Source organism: Neovison vison, chromosome 8 (assembly GCF_020171115.1).
Source record: "Neovison vison isolate M4711 chromosome 8, ASM_NN_V1, whole genome shotgun sequence".
In the NCBI taxonomy this organism is placed as follows: domain Eukaryota; kingdom Metazoa; phylum Chordata; class Mammalia; order Carnivora; family Mustelidae; genus Neogale; species Neogale vison.
Genome location: NC_058098.1, coordinates 62,579,434 through 62,598,921, shown reverse-complemented (window position 1 = coordinate 62,598,921; position 19,488 = coordinate 62,579,434). Strand labels below are relative to the sequence as shown.

The following is a 19,488-nucleotide window of genomic DNA, read 5'->3' as shown; positions in this document are numbered from 1 at the left end:
AAATAATGAAATCACAAAGGAAGTGTTTGGGCCTAATCTTACATTGTTTATCAACATTTTACTGCAATTTATGACATTTCTGTGAACACAAAATTAAGCTTGGTATGTTTTCTGGGATGTGTAAAAGATCTTTCTTTCTTTCTTTCTCTTTCTCTCTTTTGCTCTCTTTTACTCTGTCTTTCCTTCTCCTTCACTCTTTCTTTTTTTTTTTTTTAAAGATTTTATTTATTTATTTGAGAGAGAGAGAGACAGTGAGAGAGAGCACGAGCGAGGAGAAGGTCAGAGAGCGAAGCAGACTCCCCATGGAGCTGGGAGCCCGATGCGGGACTCGATCCCGGGACTCCAGGATCACGCCCTGAGCCGAAGGCAGTCGTCCAACCAACTGAGCCACCCAGGCGTCCCGTCCTTCACTCTTTCTAGAGGACTTTAGAACCATGATTATTTCTAGGACATTTTGAGGTTCAAAGTCAGTGAGTCTATATTTCTTAACCTTGTACCACCAGCATCAAAACCGTGTCCTTTGGGGACCGCACAACGTACTCCATACGTAACAGAATTAAGCAAGATGGACTAGGTCGGTCCTAAGAACCAAAACTGTCTCTTTGAAGCTGCGCACACAGGAAAGGAGACAGCCTTCGGGTACCAAGACTTTGAGGGAAGGATTCAGTGTGATGTGAAGCTCACGGCCAGGCACACAGAAGTGGTCCGGGTCTTTGGGTGGTAGTTGCCAGCCCACCTCTCAGCTCTGGGGACCCCTATAGCTAAAATCCTGCCCCACGCCAAGAGTCAGAAGAGAATGTTGTATTGGCTAGAAACCTCAGCGTGCCCTTAGAAAGCCAAGCCCGCAGTGTTGAGTTACCTTCCTCTTGCCATAAAGTCTTTTCTCACTTCCTATGCATTGTGGGCTTTCTTAAGAAGTGAGTCCAAGAGGAAGTTGTGACCTGAGTTCATTAGTTTAGCTTTGACTTCCAAGGAGAGCCCAAGCCGAGAGCCCAAGGAGAACTACAGGGAAACCTGATAGCATAACAAGTTAGATAAGGGTTTCCATGCAGGATTTTGAAAACGGCGTGGACACAGGCTGGCGGTCGCAGCGTGCTCACTCGGGGCGGTGTGTGACACCCCCTGTCCCGGCTGGGGCAGCTCGTGGAGCAGGTAGCCCGTCAGCTGGAGAGGAGGCAAAGGGCCTTTTGAGGCCAGGCCCGGCATGGGCCAGAGCGCCGATGTGTGATGGGTTGGGCACCAGAAGTCTTGCATTGATGCCTGAGGTCTAAAGAAGCCCTGTGGCTGCTCCCCCGCGTGGAAAGGAGCACGTTTTAGTGTCTCATGACTGTCAACCCATCCATTTACCTGTAGCTGCCATGTGCTCGGGTTCGCAGGAGGAAAAATGGGTTTCTGCCGTGCTTCTCGCCCATGGGAGCATTGAGATGAGCTTCTCCACGACTGTCCATGCTCACTGCCGACCCTCGGCGACTCTTTCCTTCCATCTGGGGCCTGGCTGAGCAGGGTGGAGATTGTGGTGACGTCTGGTGGCTTTGCTGTCACCATATCGCCCGCTGAGCTTCCTCTCTCCGTTTTTTTGAAGATGAACCTAGGAAGGCTAGTTTCCTTGAACCCGTATTTCCTTTCCTTCTTGTTTTGCTAATATGTTGTGTAGCCGCCGTCTGTCGATGCCGATGTCCTGGGCAGAGCCCACATGCAGGGCTGGGCCCGGGACTGTCTCCCCTCTGCCCTCGAGCCCTTCCTAGGCTTCTCCACTCAGCCAGGCGGAGGGCGAGTCACAGCATGGAAAATGCTAGCAGCTTTTCCACAGGGGCCGTCCTTCCGAGGCGTCTGGTCTGCACAGAGGGAAACCACCTAACATCGGCAAAGGCTTTCCCACCTGCTGCATAATAGTCAAACCTGTTTATTTAATTGTGGTGAAATACACATAACCTGAAACATACCAACTTCGCCCTTCTGAAGAGCGCAGGACAGTAGTGCCACACGCATTCCTGTTGTCCTGTGGCCAACCTCCTGGAGTCTTCACCTTGCTTTTGAAACTCTGTCCCCAGGAAACACTACTTCTCTGACCCTGTCCCCCAGCCTCTGGCTCCCACCGTATGAGTGTCCTTCTAGAGCATTTGTCCTCTTGCGTCTGGCTTAGTTTACTGAGCGTAATGTCCTCAGACTTCCTGCTCATCAGAATTTCCTCTCCTTTGGGGGGCTGAATAATATTCTCTTGTGGGTACGTACCACCTTTTTCTTATCTGTGCATCCCTTGATGGACATTTGGGTTGCTTCCTCTTCTTTGGTGACGGCGAATAATGCTACTATGGATACAGGTCTGATTCTTTATGCAAATGCCCAGATGTGGAATTGCTGGATCATATGGTAATCCAATTTTTAATTTTTTGAGGAACTGCCAGTACCGTCTTCTGTAACAAAAAAATGTTAAATGCCTTTATTCCGTAGTTCAGCAGTTTCACAGTGATAACGATCAAAACCTCCCAACTCTTCTCATAGGAGGCTGACTCCCGTTCCTACCGCACAAGGAGTTAGTGGCTTGTTTCACTTTATTCAAAGTCTCAACAAAGGCAATGCTGAGCTGCATTCATTACATACAAAATGTGGCATTATTTCTGAATGTTTTCAGTGGATATGTATGGATCTCATCAAGGGTGCGGTTTTTGAAAGGTCGAACACACGTTCAACCAGGAGTTTACCTGGAGTAGCGCACTGCCGATCGCTTCTGAATCAAAGGGACGTGAACTTGAACCTTGCTTGGCTCAGCTAGTGCCCATGTGTGACTGGGTGCCTGTCACTGAGCTCCTCTAAGCTTCCAAAATAATACTTACCTTGCAGGGCTGCAAAGGGCCCAAACTCACAGCCTGGCAATGAGTATCCCTGACTGGTGTCCCAGAAAGAGAAAAATAATGATTTCTTCCTGGAAAAATGCAGGCTTCGTGGTTTATAATGAGTTTGCCTATATAGTGTCTAACTCGAATTATAGCAGTTTATACTTTGTTTCATTTGTCAAAATAACCAGTCAGGCACACGGTGATTTCCCCCCTCTCTGCTGCCTTCAGGACCATTTTAACCTCTGTGCAGAATTATAAGGACCCTCCGGCCCTAGTCTGGGCTTGGATTCCCCTGCTGGGCCTTGGGCTGTCCCTCCAGCCTGACCACACCTCTGTCAAGGACCCGTCTCTCTGACCTCTCTGCTGTGTTCATGCTCTGTCTCTGTCTGAAAGTCCCTCTCCGGCCCCTCCGCCCACCTCCCTGCTGTCCGTGGGCCATACACACTCAGCTGGTGTACCAGAAGTCTCTTCTTTTTTTTTTTTAAGATTTTATTTATTTATTTGACAGACAGAGATCACAAGTAGATGGAGAGGCAGGCAGAGAGAGAGGAGGAAGCAGGCTCCCTGCTGAGCAGAGAGCCCGATGCGGGACTCGATCCCAGGATCCTGAGATCATGACCTGAGCCGAAGGCAGCGGCTTAACCCACTGAGCCACCCAGGCGCCCCCAGAAGTCTCTTCTGATCCCCCTCCCTCCATCTGAAGCCAGAGTCCTGTCCCTGCCCTCGCAGCTCTTTCTCTGTCCTGCTCGGTGTCCCTGGGATTCTGCTCTCACACTTGGTTTTGCTGAGTTCCTTCTGAGCATTGATGCCCCGTGCTCTGTTTCTCTTTCGCCAGTTTTGCCAATGAGAAGCAGTACTGAATCGCATGTTCTGTGTTCCTCTTTCTTACAGACCACACCTCAGGGAAATCCATGTGTTTCTGGAAAACACATCATTCTGACACATACATACACACCTCCCCACATCTCAATGGTGGTTCCAAAATGCAGCCAGAGGAAAGCCCAGCCCTCCACGTCTCACAAGCAAGGTCACGGTCCAGGCATGCCCGTGGGCCTCGGCCCTTCTCTGTTCCCTCTCTGCCCCGGGATGTGTAGGACTCGCCGGGGCTGTGGGTCAAGCAGAGCATCTGCGACCCCCTCCCCCACCCTCTCACTGTGTCACATGCTCTGGGTCTACAGGACTTGTCCTACAAGGACCGACACTGGCATGAGGCCTGTTTCCAGTGCTTTCGGTGCAAGAGCTCGCTGGTGGACAAGCCCTTCGCTGCCAAGGAGGACCAGCTGCTGTGCACGGACTGCTACTCCCACGAGTACTCCTCCAAGTGCCAGGAATGCAAGAAGACCATCATGCCAGGTCGGGAGCGCGCCCTCCCTCCTCACGGCGCCACCGTGCATGCTTACTCTTTTCTTCCCTTCCACTTGCTGAATTCGTCCTCGCTGGGCTATTTCAGCAGAGAGGTACTGGGCCTCGCTGCATGCCTGGCACTGGGCTGGGAGCTGGGCAGTCGCGGAGTAGTGAGCCCAGCAGGCTCACCCCGTCCCCCGTCCTCCTGGGCTCCGTGTGCTAGACAGATGTTCATTCTGCACGCGTGCAGGCTTGATCACAGCCGGGTCAAGTGTTAAACAAGTAATAAGGAGACTGGCTTTACGGGGGAGGATGGCATGGTGTCCTTTGTTTCTTGGGCGAAGGTGGCTGGTTCTGTTCTGTGGGAGAGAGGAAGCTTTCATTTTAAAAAACTGGGTGATTGAAAGCATATAGAATTTTTAAATACGGCAGCAAAAAGTCTTGACAGGCACATCCAAAAAATGAGGGCAAGGAGACTAAGCACCCAGAGAAGGGACTGAGATGTGGACCGTGGGCAGATGAGAGGTAGGCATGATGGTACACCTGGCTTACAGGCCACGGACGACCCATGGTCTCTGTCGTCTGCGTGACCAGTAAATGCTACCAGAGGGGAGATTTGCCGGAGTCAGAAAACAAAAATACAGACTCGCGTTTCAGTCTGAGTTATAGGTAATTTTTTAGTCTCTGGCCCATGTGGAACGTTTTGAAGCTGGCATCCCTACCAGAGAGTCCCAGGGACCCAGGAGAAAACGCTGCGCAGCACACGTCTGCCAGAGATGTGGCCCTCGCTGTAGGCAGAGTCTCATGAAGCATTGGCGAGGCCCCTGGCGTCCAGTCAGCTGGCTGGGGACCCAGCCTGCTGTGAGTAAACGGAGGGCTTGGGGAGATGCGGCCCTGAGGCCTCTGGTCGGTGGGCGCCGGCCGAACTTCTCCCATATCAGGCACATGGGAGGAGGAGGGGCACGGTCAGGCCCAGCCTTCCAGCTGCTGAGAAGCTCCTGCCAGCTCGCCCAGGGGTGGGGCGAGGGGTGCCCACTCACAGGACCGTCCCTGAGGATGCAGCGGGGAAGCATCATTCATCCCAGGGAGGTCTGGAATTAAGGGCGGATGTAGGAAGAAATCAAACCCACAGTAATAGTGTGTTCAATCTGATGAAGCAGGTGTGAAGGTTTATTTATTTTTAAGATTTTATTTGTTTATCAGAGAGAGAGGGAGAGAGAGCGAGCACAGGCAGACAGAGAGGCAGGCAGAGGCAGAGGGAGAAGCAGCTCCCTGCTGAGCAGAGAGCCCGATGCGGGACTCCATCCCAGGACGCTGGGATCATGACCTGAGCCCAAGGCAGCCGCTTAACCAACTGAGCCACCCAGGTGTCCCAGGTGTGAAGGTTTTTAAAAAAAAAAACAAAAAAAACATGGTCTAAGGAGTAAATTAGAGTGTATGTGATTTAGGCTTGTGATTTTGAAAGGGAATTTCCTTAATTTATCGCCTGTCGTGGTGTTCAGGGTATCTGATGATTTGTCCTATGCACAAGCTTAACTCGTTTCAACAACAATCACTTAAGAGCTTGAGGTTTGGTTTGTTGGTTGAGGTTTTTTTTAAAAGGGTATCAAACATGTGGAGCCTTCAAGTGTTGTTTTAAAGGAGTTGCGGTCTGGAGGCGCCTGAGTGGCTCAGTCGACGGAGCATCTGACCCTTGATTTGGGCTCAGGTCATGATCTCAAGGTGATGAGATTTAGCCCCATAAGATTCTCTTTCTCCCTTGTCCTCCGCCCTCCTCCCCCACGCATGCATGTGTACACACACACTCTCTCTCTCTCAAAAAATAAGATCAGAGGGATGCCTGGGTGGCTCAGTTGGTTAAGCAGCTGCCTTCGGCTCAGGTCATGATCCCAGCGTCCTGGGATGGAGTCCCGGCATCGGGCTCCTTGCTCGGCAGGGAGCCTGCTTCTCCCTCTGCCTCTGCCTGCCTCTCTGTCTGCCTGTGCTCGCTCTCTCTCCCTCTCTCTCTGACAAATAAATAAATAAAATCTTAATAAAAAAAAATAATAAGATCAGAGACACCTGATTTTATCGGTCGGTTTAATGTCCATTTCTTGGTTTGGGCTCAGGTCATGGTCTCTGGGTTGTGGGGTTGAGCCCTGCATCAGGCTCCAAGCTCCAGGGGAAGTCAGCGGGAGTTTCTCTTTCCCTCTCCTTCCGTCCCTCCCCGTGCGAGCGCATGCACTCTCTCGCTCTGTGCCTGCTCCCTCAATCTCTCGCTCTCTAAAATAAATAAATAAACCTTAAAAAAATTAAATTAAGAAAAAAGAAAAAGGACTTGAAGTCTGTACCTTAATAAATAGAAGTAAACACAGAGGTCCCTTAGGAGTGATTTTTTAAAAATTCACCGTATTCGTGCATGTCGTGATGAGATGTGTCAGAGGAGCTGGGGTTGAGGGTTTTGAGCTGGTTGCATCAACACATTGAATGTTGACTTTTTAAAACCCTGGCAGCCAGCGGAGTCACAGTATTTCACGCCGTAGCTGGGTTCACGCCAAAGTGCGACAGGAATTAGGGTTTCCCTGGTCATTTAGAGCCAAACTCTTTAGCGGAAGCCTGCTTGCCATGGCCCTGAATTTTCCTTTGATTTTTCGTTTGCTTGGTGTTTGGCAGTGAAGAGATGCCAAAGGGTTTTTGAGCGAGAAACTGACGTGCAGTATTATTTTAGGGAGATAAGTTGGATAAGAAAGAATACATTTCAAAAAGGCAAGGGCATAATTAGGCCTTCAGTAAGATGGTTTCTTATGGCCCCTATTTTGCTGCCGAATATATCTTAAAGATAACTGACTCCACGCTACTGCAAGGAACAAACCCCTCCCTCCAGACCAAGGCTTCTCAGCACAGCAGGTGTGGGACAAGGGCCCAGCGTGGGGGCTGTGAAATGGAAACAAAAGCTGGGCTGGGCCCTGGCCGTGCCCCACAGGGAGTCACCCACAGAGACAGAATGGTCCTGACATGGTGAGAACCACAAAATTAATTAAAAGCAAAGTAAATCTTTATGGAGTTATCGCAAGAGCCCAAGGGAGTCTCCATTCTGCTTCACAGCGGACTCTCTTCATGCCCTTCCACACCTCCCTGGGTCCCCGGCTGCCAGAGACTTCTGCTCCCCAACAGCGGGCTCTTAGCTCACTGTTTGCCTTTTGTTTGGTTTTGCTTGCTCGCCCGTTTGCTCCCCCTCAGCAGTGCACTGGCCTTTGGCAAGGAACACTTCCCTCTCATCTGCCTCCCTTTCTCTCATTGGCAGACCTGGAGGACCAGGTGGGGACAGGGTCCCACTGCACTAGACCTCTGGGAGGCAGTGGGAGGTCACGAATATCCCTGACACCCACACCTGTGGGGCTGGCCCGGGACCCTTCAGACACCTGAGGGAGCTTACTGTTTGGATAGTTCACCATGGAGAACTGAAACCCCCCTCCGCCCCCCAAGCTCAGGCACTTGTCACCAGAAGCAACTAAATCACACACCACAAAATTGTAAGAGCATTGACAGTTTTATGCTTAATGGACCTTAAAGTTCACCTGTCTTGTCTCAGCAGTGAAGAGACCAGAAAGTTCAGGGGCAGACCCCTGGGCTACTGTCAGTGTCCCAGCCAGCATTAGGACCTTGTCCAGGACGCTGGTCTCAGAGCTTCGAGTCACCTTCTCAACTAGATAAGAGAAGGTGGGCCAGGAGCTGGCGGGTGTGAATGGTAGTTCATTCACAAGGTGGGGTAACGGGACACCCAGGATAAACCTTCACGGAATGGGGTGCTCAGGGCCTCCCTAGGAGGAGGACAGAACAGCAGTGTTGGCATCATGTCCTGTTCAACATCTTCGTGTAGTCCAAGCAAGTTGGACGCAGGTGGGAAGGGGGGGGTCCCTCTTTGCTGAGCAGTAGCTGGGTGAGCACAACCACTTGGGAGCTGGGGGAGTCTTGGTTTCCCCACCCCCACCCCTGCTGGTCTGCGTCACTTTAAATTCAAAAGCAGTCCTACAGATGCCATTTTCCTGCCCTGTGGTGTCTGTCCAGGCTCCCCACTCACTGTGGCGCTCCTTCCCTGAACCATTTCTCAGGGAAAACCTAGAAACTGACAGGTTGGGGTTTCAGCCTTCCTGTTTCCTGGCTGTGACTTTTCACCAGTCATTGCCCCTCACTGAGACTTAACTAGAGAAGCCCGTCTTGTACCCGCCATGATGGAGGCAGGGGCCCAGGGCAGGGTGGGGAAGGGACCCTGGGGAGGTCACATTGGACCAGTCTTAGAGGATGAGCTGGGTTTCTTTGACCAATGGAGAAGTCTCAAAAGGGAGGGCCCTCTGGCAAAAGACATGGGCTCAGCACCAAAGGCAGAGTGTGTAGATGCCTGATGAGACAGATGGAGACAGAGAGAAGTTGGGCAGGGAAGGGAAGGACAGGGGAGGGTGGGACCGGGGGGAATGGAGCAGGAAGGGATGGGAAAGAAAAGAAAGGAAAAGAAAAGGGAAAAAATGTGCTGAATCATAGCATGTGCTACTTTTCTTTGGTCTGATTTTTAGAAGTGCTACCAGGAAATCATGATGCATGGGCGCGCAGGTCGTTGGCTTGGCTGTGGCAATGAATTTAAGTAAAACAAAACAAGAGGCCTGTGCTCTGACAAACTCAAACCTGACCAAAGCCCCCAGAAGTAGCCAGGAACCTAGAGACCGCCACAAGCCATAGGGTTGAGGCTCCCCGGCTTCTCCGCTACTAAACGAGCCTCTGTTTGCTCCCTTGCAGGAGCACTACTTCCTCTGAGCAGACTCACAGGAACTCACCCTTTTCCACTGTTGTCGGTTCCTCACTTGTTCGAAACAGAAAAAAGACACCCCTTCAACAGGACAGTGTACTCCCATCTGCCGGAGAAGTGGCAAGGTCTGTTAGAAGAAGGACCTTTGCTGCCCCCTGCTGGTCGTGTTGTACAATAAACTCGGCAGGTGTCTGGAGGCTGCTGGAAACCAACCAAAAGGGCAGCAAGTGCCGCCCCTCACCCCCCTCCCGCTCCCCAGGGTTCCTGACTGGTGATAACAAAAGACCATTATTCCCCAACACGCCAAGAACGAACTCAAGCGGTCTTGCTTGCCATCTTCAGTGAGCATATGGTTGCCCAAATGACAAGCCCTTTGGTTTTTGAGCTGCTTTATCAGGGGAAGGTGGGAGAGTAAAAGAGCAAGGGGCAAAAATACACGTGGGAAGATAAACCCCTGGAGACAAAGAAAATCATTCTAGGTTTAAATCACCAATCTTCCACTATTTTTACCTGACATTCCGTTGCTCAGTGTAATTCTCCTTGTGTCAGGACTCATCACCCCGCGACTGGACTCTGCAGCTTTGAAGACTGTTATGTGCCTCCCCCACCATGTATGCCCCCCCCCGCCATCCCTAGCTTCTGGCACCTGCACACAACCTGAGTATTGTTCGTACTCTACGGGAGGTGGTGCCCAAATGCCCTGGCTTGGAAGTACAGGAAGCGGAGAAAGTGACCCGAAAGTGACAGCGAATAAATAATCTTGCAACAATTCTCTGCACATATCTAATTTCTCAAGAGATGGACAGCTCTTTGTCAACCTTGCAAGCAGACAAAATACAGCCCTTAAGCCCATCATTTTGACCATATATATCATCTTTGGACTTAAGCTAAAGTTTGGCGCGTTTCTAGACTCTTTGGCTGCCTGCGTTATGCCAGGCAGCCCTGGTTCGAAGCCGGCGCTCCTGCTCGCACCCTCACTCCCCCTTGGCCTGATCCCACTGTGACGTCTAACCATTGCATCCTACATGCCTCAGCCCCGGACTTGCAGTGAGCCCAGGGTTGGCTAACATGTTTCCAGAAAGAACCAGACAAATATTTGGGGTCTCAAGGGCCATGGTTTCTGTCCCAGTGACCCATTCTGCCACTGTAGTGTGAAAGCAGCTGCAGACAATTGAAGTAAGGAAGCAGGTGGGGCTGTGCCCCAGGAAAACCCTGACTGTAACACGAGGTAGTGCAGACTGTGCATGGACCGCAGGCGGGGTGCCCGGCCTGGAGCCCACTCAAGTATTTGGAGAATTTGGGGTTTTTTTTCCACTCCTTACCCTCCTTTCCCCGCAAACTTGCCTTGTGTTGCATGCAAAGGGGGTTTGCACACCAACCTGTCTTGAACCATTTCTTTCTGTAAATACACATACTTTTATTCTCTTGAAAAAGTATGGAAAAACATTAACAAATACTGTGACTCCGGCTTGGTGTTGGGGGATAGGGTGAGCCAAACAGCGTTTCCGGTTCTCTAGGACTTCCTGAGCTCCTTGAAGAAATCACGTAAACATATCAAATGATAAGTTACTCGAAAGGAAATGCGATGTCACAAGATCAGATCAGAAAATTTCTAAATGGGATGTCTGAGTGTCACATGTGGATTTTATTTATTTTTTTAAGAATGTATTTATTTGAGAGAGAGAGAGCACGCAAGCAAGGGGAGGGGCAGAGGGAGAGGGAGAAGCAAACTCTGTGCTGAGCAGGGAGCCCGACACGGGGACTCAATCCCAGGAGCCTGGGATCAGGACCGGAGATGAAGGCAGACGCTTAACAGACTGAGCCCCCCCAGGTGCCCCACATGTGGCTTTTAATGACAGCACTCAGTCATCGCTTTTAATGGTAGAGCTACAACACATCTCGGCTTGGTTTCCACGGCAGGTCACGGGAAGCGAGTGCCATGGACACTCCTCGCGGACTCCGGCGTGAGACTCCAGGTTCATGTACGCGCCACCGATTTCCATCCCACTGCAAAACAGAAGAGTATTCATTGATGGGTCACTGAGCTCTGGAATTCCCACTCTGTCCAGACAGTCTGAGCCCTGCCAGAATTCTCTGTTTTGCAGTCCGGAGATACAGAGACAGAAACTTTTTCTACTTCATGTTCCTAACCTCCTTCGGGACAAATTACATACTGAGTACGCACAGAGATTGTTCTGGAACCAAACTAGCCCGTGGGCAGGTTCTCGACGCGGACGGCAGGTACTCCGAGCCAGCCGTGTCGTCAGCTCTGCCCTTTGCTGCTTCTTCCCAACTCTCATGACAGGTACCCGCAAGATGGAGTACAAAGACAGCAGCTGGCATGAGACCTGCTTCGTCTGCCGCCGCTGCCAGCAGCCCATCGGCACCAAGAGCTTCATCCCAAAGGACAACCAGAACTTCTGTGTGCCGTGCTATGAGAAACAGTACGCTTTGCAGTGCGTTCAGTGCCAAAAGGTATCTCTCATCCTCCCTTGGACATTGTCTGTTCCAGTCCATTTGCCTCCACAGCCCTTGGCTTCAGCCCTCCTTCCCCCAAGTGACGACACCTGTGGTACCTGAAGGGCACAGGAGTCTTGCCGGGCTGGCCCCCCATCCCAAAATTCTCTTGCGTGCGTGTGCATTTACCCCCGGACGGACCTCCCACTCCAGGCCTTCTTCCTACAACGCGATCAGAGATAAAATCCCGTGTCCCTCCCTCCTTCTAGAACATTGCCAAATATTTGTTCCTGTTTATGACATACATTAAAGGCGAGGAAAACTTATTATCCCAAAGAGGTCCCATTACCCTGTACTCCCATCAGTGAACAGGAAAACTCCGGGGAGGGAGAGAAGGAGGGAGGGATGTGAGGAGCAAAGGGAGGCTGTGCCCCATGGACAGGGCCCAGGTTGCTAGCTGCACACTTGCCCTCTCAGTCTGGTGCCCTCCTGTCTTGGCTGTTGGGTTACAGAGGGAAAATGAGCCCACTATAGAGCGATTGCACACTATTTGGCTCTGGCCCTATTACGGACTCTGCTGTTGGGCCTGTGGGGGCCCAGCCTGGCCTCTGGCTGCTGTTCTGCGCGAGGGTCAGCAGGGCGTCAGGTGCCCGTCCTGCCAGCACCTCTACAAAGGGCAGAGTGGTACACTAACTACAATCTTAAATTCCCCTTCTCCCAGTTCCCACGCTAAGATTATGCTGTTTATCTACTGTGTACCCCTGCCTCCTTCCACAAACCTGCTGTGTTTATGTCAGCAAGCCTCTTCTCCTCTCACTCCCTCTCTGTTTGGTCTGCCTGTTAGTCGTCAAGAGCCAAGGAAAGTTCATGTCATTTGCTTTTCTTCCACTGTGCTCCTGCCAACCTTATGGCTGCCTTGTTTGGCCACAGAAGTGAAGGTAGCGCATCCTCTGAGAAGCATGGCCTTGTGTGTGTTCATCGGGACGCAAGAAAGCCTTCATGCCAGACACATCCATTACCCGCTAAGGGAGGGAGGCCCTTGGGGCTACTAGGGTCTGGGGGGAAATGCAGTCCAATGGCAACATTCAAATGCCAAGTGTGCCTTGGAGGAGAAAAGAGTCAGCAGAGTGTATACAGGCATGATCTGAACTAATTGGGAGTGGGAGCCAGGCTGGTGTTTAGGAAGAGAAGCTATGAGACAGTAACACCCAGGAGCAGGTCTGAGCTAGCCGGGGGATGTGGAATCCAGACACAAGGAAGACAAGGGCGTGTGCCAGGCAGAGCAAACCTCTTATTATACCTGCCCTCTGTATCCAGCAGATACTTCGCAGCCGAATTTATTTTGCATACATTCTGATCCAAGGGGGATATTTATAGGATGATCAATATTACTTTATAGTTTAATGAAAAGAATATAGGACAGAAAGAGTCCTGAACCCTGGCACCTGCTTTGTCTTTAGCTATGAATTCTTAGGCAAGTCCTTGCATTTCTCTGGGTCTCAGTTTACTCACCTGTAAAATGGAAATCATGTTTATAAAATGTAAGGGCCTTTATACAGTCAATCCTTGAACAACAGGGGGGCCAGTTCCACATCGAATTTTGGACTCCCAGAAAGCTTACCTACTAAGAGCAGGCTGTTGGGGTGCCTTGGTGGCTCAGTTGGTTAAGTGACTGCCTTCAGCTCCAGTCATGATCCCAGGGAGCTGGGCTTGAGCCCGCATGGGGCCTGGCTTTTACCTCTCCCTCTGCTGCTCTGCCTGTTTGTGCTTGCTTGCTCTCTGTCAAATACATAAAATCTTTAAGAAAATAAGTAAGAGCAGGCGATTGACGAGAAGCCTCGCTGATGGCATAATCAATGCTCACGTATGTGGTAGGTTCTGTGTATCCTGTACTGTGTCCTTGCAATACAGTAAGCTAGAGCATAGAAAATGTTAGGAAATTATAAGAAGAAAACCACCAGGCAGAGTCCCACGCTGTGCTTAGCAGAAGTGCGCGCAGTCGCAGACAGGGCCCTCGCGGTTCAATCCCTCGCTGCCGGCGCTCCTCCCCGCACCTTCCCGCACCTTCTGTGCGCACTAGGGGCGGCCATGCCGTTTCTCCGTGCCTTTTCCCCTCACACGCCCGTCGGGTTCAGGAGGGGTATCTCGCGCCACCCAGAACCACCCCTCCCCGGGGGGGCCCTGGAACACTGACTGTGGCTCCCCTGCCTCCTCCAGCCCATCACCACCGGGGGCGTCACATACCGGGAGCAGCCGTGGCACCGGGAGTGCTTCGTGTGCACCGCGTGCAAGAAGCCGCTGTCGGGCCAGCGCTTCACGTCCCGCGAGGAGTTCCCCTACTGCCTGAGCTGCTTCTGCGACCTGTACGCCAAGAAGTGTGCCGGCTGCACCCACCCCATCAGCGGTGAGTGTCCCGACTCGGGCTCCCGGGCGAGGGTTCCCGCTGGGCGCGCGCGAGGCAGCAGCCCTTCCCCACCGGGCCACCGCCAGGGTTGGACCAGGGGCACGACTGCGGCCCCTGACTTTGCGTCTCCTCCGAGACTGAGACTCGGGGGCCTCCCTCAGGGGTCCCGGACGGAGCCGGTGTTTCTGCGGCCGCGCTCGCCTGGCCTTGTGACAGGGGCGGGGACCGCCGCCAGCACGTAGCGAGCCCTTCTAGCTCAGCGGGTCCCTGGAAACCCCGTGGCCTGTTCTCAAGGGGTCTTGTTTCTGCCCTCGGCTGGGTTTTCTCCAAAACCGCGGTCTGTGCCGGGTGAGCACTGGCAACTGGCATTTCCGGGCTGAGCCGCGAGGCTGCGTTTCTAAAGGGGCTTCCTAGGGGCGCCGACTCCTTTTGGCTCTTTGGTTTGGCGATCTCATGGTGGTGAGATCAAGCCCCATGTGGGGTTCCACCCCCCCCCCCCGGGGTGCGGAGTCTGCTTGAGATTCTCTCTCCCACTTGTGCCCACTTTCTCTCTTTGCTCTCAAAATCAATGAGTAAATCTTTTAAAAAAAGGATAATAAAGGTGCTCCCTGGCATCTTAGAGGGACTTGTCGACCACAAGGCCATAGCTACATGACGGCAGAGGACAACATTCTAGGCGGTTCTTTCTTATCCCCCAAAGGCTGGGGCCGACCGAGAGCCCAAAGCCTGGTTGCTTGCAGTCCGGTTGCAGACGGGCGTTGCACCCAACTATTGGACTTGCCGAGAAATCGAGCGTGGAGGGCCGACGCCTGGCCAGACTCCAGCCCTGTAAACGTGCACCACGCACCACCACACAAACCCGTGACTGGGCCAGAAGGGAAAGAGAATTCTGTGAGGACACAGGAAGGGTTCTGGGCCGTGGGATTCCCAGCTCTGCCACTTTCAGGTGACTGCTGATCCCTGTCCATGGCAGGTGGCCCACACGTGTCATCTAAGCCTCGCAGCCTAGAATCCCTGTGCGGCGCCGCTGTGTGGTCACACAGACATTTTACAGCCTGTGTGTGCTTGTCCCCGACTTTATTTTTCCTGGGGTCTAGAATTGAGCACACTCACCTCAGCCAATGCCCCTGATGCAGGAAGCCCCAGGTCGCTAAAATCATCCCTTCCTGGGTAATCCAGAGCTCGTATTTCCATAAGGAATTAAAATACAAAGAAAAGCATAGCATTTAAATTTTTCCGTTAACCTATAACCATTTATATACCAGACTGGAATCATTCAGGGGGAAGAAATGCAGTCCCCTAACATATGCTGTTTTCATGGTAATGCCTATGAAAGTAAATGTTTATAAAATTAAACCTTATAAAGCAGTGTAATTTAGATAAAGGCACTTTTACATGTAAAGTATCAGATATGTGTTAGTCCCATGGTAGCACTAAAAAAAATTTTTAAAAGAAGAAGAAGAAAGAAAACAACACAAGGAAAACAATGGACACTTTCCTCCAAAAGAGGAAAGTAACTTCTCTGGAACTCAGAGATTAATGTTCTGGAACCTACAGAGGAATTTTGAAATTGCAGTTAAAATATACTTGTAGCCAAATCCCTAAACAATTGTATGAGATTATGACTTTAGATTGGATTTTTAATAGATCCTTACTTAGCATTTTCTCTTTAGCAACAATTTAAATGATTTAAGTAAATCTGAAGTTCTACTTTCCCGCATTCTGTGCACAGTGATGCAAAATCCACACACAAATACAGTCAGTCTTCGTTACTCAGAGTCCAGACCTGCAAATTCGCCTACTCACTAACATTTATTTGTAACTCCAAAATCAGCACTCAAGTTGCTTTCGTGGTCATTCCCAGACACCCACAGAATGGCAAAACATTTTGAGTCGTCTGACACATAATGCTTCCGGCGGAGGTGAGGTGAGGGGACACTCTGCCTCCTCATTTCGATTCTCATTTTATAACCAAGCGTCCTATTCACGGACTATTTACTGCCACGTTGTTTGCATTTTTGCGCTTTTTTTTTTTAAGATTTTATTTATTTATTTGACGAGAGAGAGAGAGAGAGAGAGATATCACAAGCAGGCAGAGAGGCAGGCAGAGAGAGAGGGAGAAGCAGCCTCCCCGCCGAGCAGAGAGCCCGATGCGGGGCTCGATCCCATAACCCCGAGACCATGACCTGAGTTGAAGGCAGAGGCTTAAACCACTGAGCCACCCAGGTGCCCCCATTTTTGTGCTTTTTGTTGGCAGTTTCACTGCTGAAAGTGGTTCCCAAGGGGCAGTGCGGACAGGCTGTCTGTGTTCCTAAGCACAGGCAGGTTGTGAGGTGCCTTATGGAGAAAATGCACCTGTTAGATGAGCTCTGTTCAGGCTGGAGTTCTGGGGCCATTGGCCATAAACCTCAAATGACAATAGTTGACTGTGTATGCCTCTCCCCTTTAGGAGCATTCTTCCTCCTTGGGCTGTTTTTGATTCTCATTTCTGTGACTTGCCCCATTGATTGTTATATCAAGGAAACAGTGGAGTTTCTTAAAAGGAGGCTATCCCCTCGGACGTCACCCGACACAGCACCTCCCACTAACATCCTTCTTCATCCTGTCCCTGCCAGGGCTCTGCCTGGCCCCAGATCTCCAGTGTAGCAGGACTTAATCAGAGGTGAGACAAAGGAGAGACATGGAATGGCGGAAATGCTGGGGCATCCCAGCCGCTTCTTGGCTTTTCAGTTTGCTCAGTGCTGAGAAAACAAAAAACAAAAAATGACCTTTCAACTGTTCTGCAGTCCCTGCCGCTAAATCAAGTGTTGCCAAAAACCTCTGGTTTTCAGACTTGGCTACATATTCGAAACACCTTGGGGAGCTTAGAAAAATGACTGCTGCCTGGGTCACGATTTAATTGGCAGGGGCTATGACCTGGATGATAGTTGAAGCCTGAAAAGCTTCCCAAGTGATTCAGATCTGCAGGAAAGTTTGAGACCCATGGACTTAAATCACAGGTTTGTTGCCACTGCAGGCCCAGCGCAAAAGCTATGTGACCACAGGCCTTAGGGGTCCAGGATGCGTAAAGGCAGTCAGTGTTTTAGTAACTGTGAATATTGAGGGTACTTCTGCTTTTCAAGCTATGAGAAAAGAGAGTCGAAAAGCTGTGCTAGTGCATACCCCACCAGCCATAGGGCGGGTGACACTGGAAGGAGCACTGAACTTGAACTGAGGCAGTTTCTAACTAGCCGGGGAGTTGGGGGGTGTGGCTAGCTTGCAGGTCTCCCCTAGGTGAAAGACTGAAAGCCCCACGTCAACCTAGCCAGCTCTATTACAAAAGGAACTACCTGTTTGGTGCATTACAGACTTTTCAGGCTAGCCTGAGACTTCAAGCCCTTATAAATGGAGCAGTCAAGGCAGTTGCTTTCCTTTTACTGTGGCAGATTGAACCATTATTTCTTGAAAGAACTCTTTGTAATTGGAATTCATGATCCAGAGTTCAGTGGAATGGATCACAACTCCTAATAACCCTGGGTATTTGATTCCAGTTGACTTCAGGTGGCTCAGGGGCGGGACCAAGCAACCATGTGGAAATAGGCCGCCGGTGTACCTTAAGCATTTGATGAGAATTATTCGCCATCAAACAAGAATCAAGCAGCGAACCGAGTTATTACGTCTCTTGTTTAAAATATAATAAGCTGGTCCTCTCTATTGCCCACACACCAGAACGCGCTCCCACCCACCCTAGCGGCCCACCTTCCCCCTCTCACACTTAGGTTCATACTTTGTGGTCTGTCTCATGATATTCACTCTTCAAGAATGGCCACCCTCCACATCCACATGCCATTTCTTTAGTGAGGACTTTCCTGGCCATGCCAGAGAAAATGCGTATTTACCTCTAACATCCCTTCAGCACTTCATTAATGAAATCACGAAATAATTGAGTACCAGACACGAGGCACCCAGGGAAGAAATAAGAGAAACCAGCTCCAGATCTCCTAGAGTTTCATTCTGGTGGAACAGACAGACAGACACAATCGTCCCTCCATAATTAGAGCTCTGATCATGTCGCTTTGGAGCTGGTTTGTGTATCTGTTCCTGCTCATAGTACGAGCTCCGCTGTGTGTCTGATTGACCTGTGGATCGCCAGCCATTAGAAACTCACCCTCTCCAGACTACACAATCCAGCTTTGAAATGGCTCACACCAGAATTCCTTCATTGGTCCCGGAGGCCTGGTTCTCCCCAGCCATGGCCCCTTTCTTTTTCCACCCTGGTGTTCTTTCTTCTCTGTTAACAGGACTTGGTGGCACAAAGTACATCTCCTTTGAGGAACGGCAGTGGCATAACGACTGTTTTAACTGTAAGAAGTGCTCCCTCTCACTGGTGGGGCGAGGCTTCCTCACAGAAAGAGATGACATCCTGTGCCCTGACTGCGGGAAAGACATCTGAAGCCCACACGGCTGCTTGTGACACGCACGGATTTAGACACTCTCATTCTCCACCAGGCAGTGTTGTGTCTGGTCTCCACCGGCCATGCTGAAACTTTCCTCTTGTGCTTCTCAGTGATATTCACGTTTGTTTAAACCCTTTAATCCTTTGTACTAGCTCAGTCCCAGGGAAGGAGGAAACCCTTCTGTAAACCCGTGGTGGGAAGATGATATTGAATTTTCATAATCAAGCAGGGCAATTCCAAGTGTAAAAATCCTTTTGAATGGTATCTTTATACATGTACCTTTCTTTCACTACGTATTTAATTTTTAAGTGCAATTAACACATCACGAACTTGAGTTTCCCGAACTACATGAGATATTGAAGAGTGGGCATTTACAATGTGTAGCTTCCTGTCATGTAAGACCTAGAGCAAGATCATATAGCTTACAATAAAGTTATCCAGAACAAAATCCTTGGCCACACACAGTGCGTGAAATAATGATTAAACATCAAAGTTCTGAACATTGCGGTATAAGGCACGTTATTGTATGTTCCACTGATCACCGTATTAAGTACAAGTTCAGACAGGCTGGGGCAGCATTCACGGAGATCCATCACACCTTTCATTTCAAAGAAAGCCTTCAGTCAGCACCACAACCTCTTCCAGGCTCCCTTCTCTTTGCTCCTTTCTCCCAAACTCTCTCTCAGAATTTAATGCTCTGCATTGGATGCGGTAACAGAAACTCCAGAATATGAGCCAGCAGAATATGAGCTAATGACAGTGAAGGCAGTTGGGGGGCCACTTTTCTTAAAAAGGCTCAGTGCTTTCCCATTGCCATGGGTCCCTATCCTACCTCAACCTGCCTCTTCATCCATAAAGTGAAGGATCATGAAAAGATACAAGCACCTCAAGGTCAGAGATGACCTCTTGCTCATCTGTGTATTACCACTACTCCAGCAATTTAGGGCATTGCTTTGGAAGCCTCTGTTGTTTCTGAAAGAAAAGAGAGAGAAAAAGAGAGAAACTCCCAGCTCTCAGATCTTAATGATTTGAGCTCCTAGCTTGGTGTTCATCTGTAAAACCATCTGTGAAGGCATGATATACAGTTGGAAAGCACTGAGCCAATTTGTGAGCTAGAGCATTGCCTGTGCTCCTTTCTAGAATGCTAACAATAGTGACTTTTGTCCTTAGTTTTCTAAGGTGGTGTAGTACCATAAAACGACTTCACACATGCTCAGCATGGCTGGGACT

At 50.5% G+C, this 19,488-nt stretch overlaps 1 protein-coding gene across 5 annotated transcripts in view; it reads left to right on the top strand.

Moving 5' to 3' along the window:
• FHL2 (four and a half LIM domains 2) overlaps positions 1-18,706 on the top strand; it is a 67,927-nt gene extending 49,221 nt beyond the window's left edge. For all 5 annotated transcript variants that reach the window (XM_044263773.1, XM_044263769.1, XM_044263771.1 and 2 more), the window contains 4 exons: positions 4,016-4,190; positions 11,267-11,436; positions 13,636-13,822; positions 18,103-18,706. In XM_044263773.1, coding sequence (XP_044119708.1) covers positions 4,016-4,190; positions 11,267-11,436; positions 13,636-13,822; positions 18,103-18,254 — 684 coding nt within the window. In that variant the 3' untranslated portion in view covers positions 18,255-18,706. The remainder of the gene's footprint in view (positions 1-4,015; positions 4,191-11,266; positions 11,437-13,635; positions 13,823-18,102) is intronic.
• The last annotated feature ends 782 nt before the right edge of the window (positions 18,707-19,488 follow it).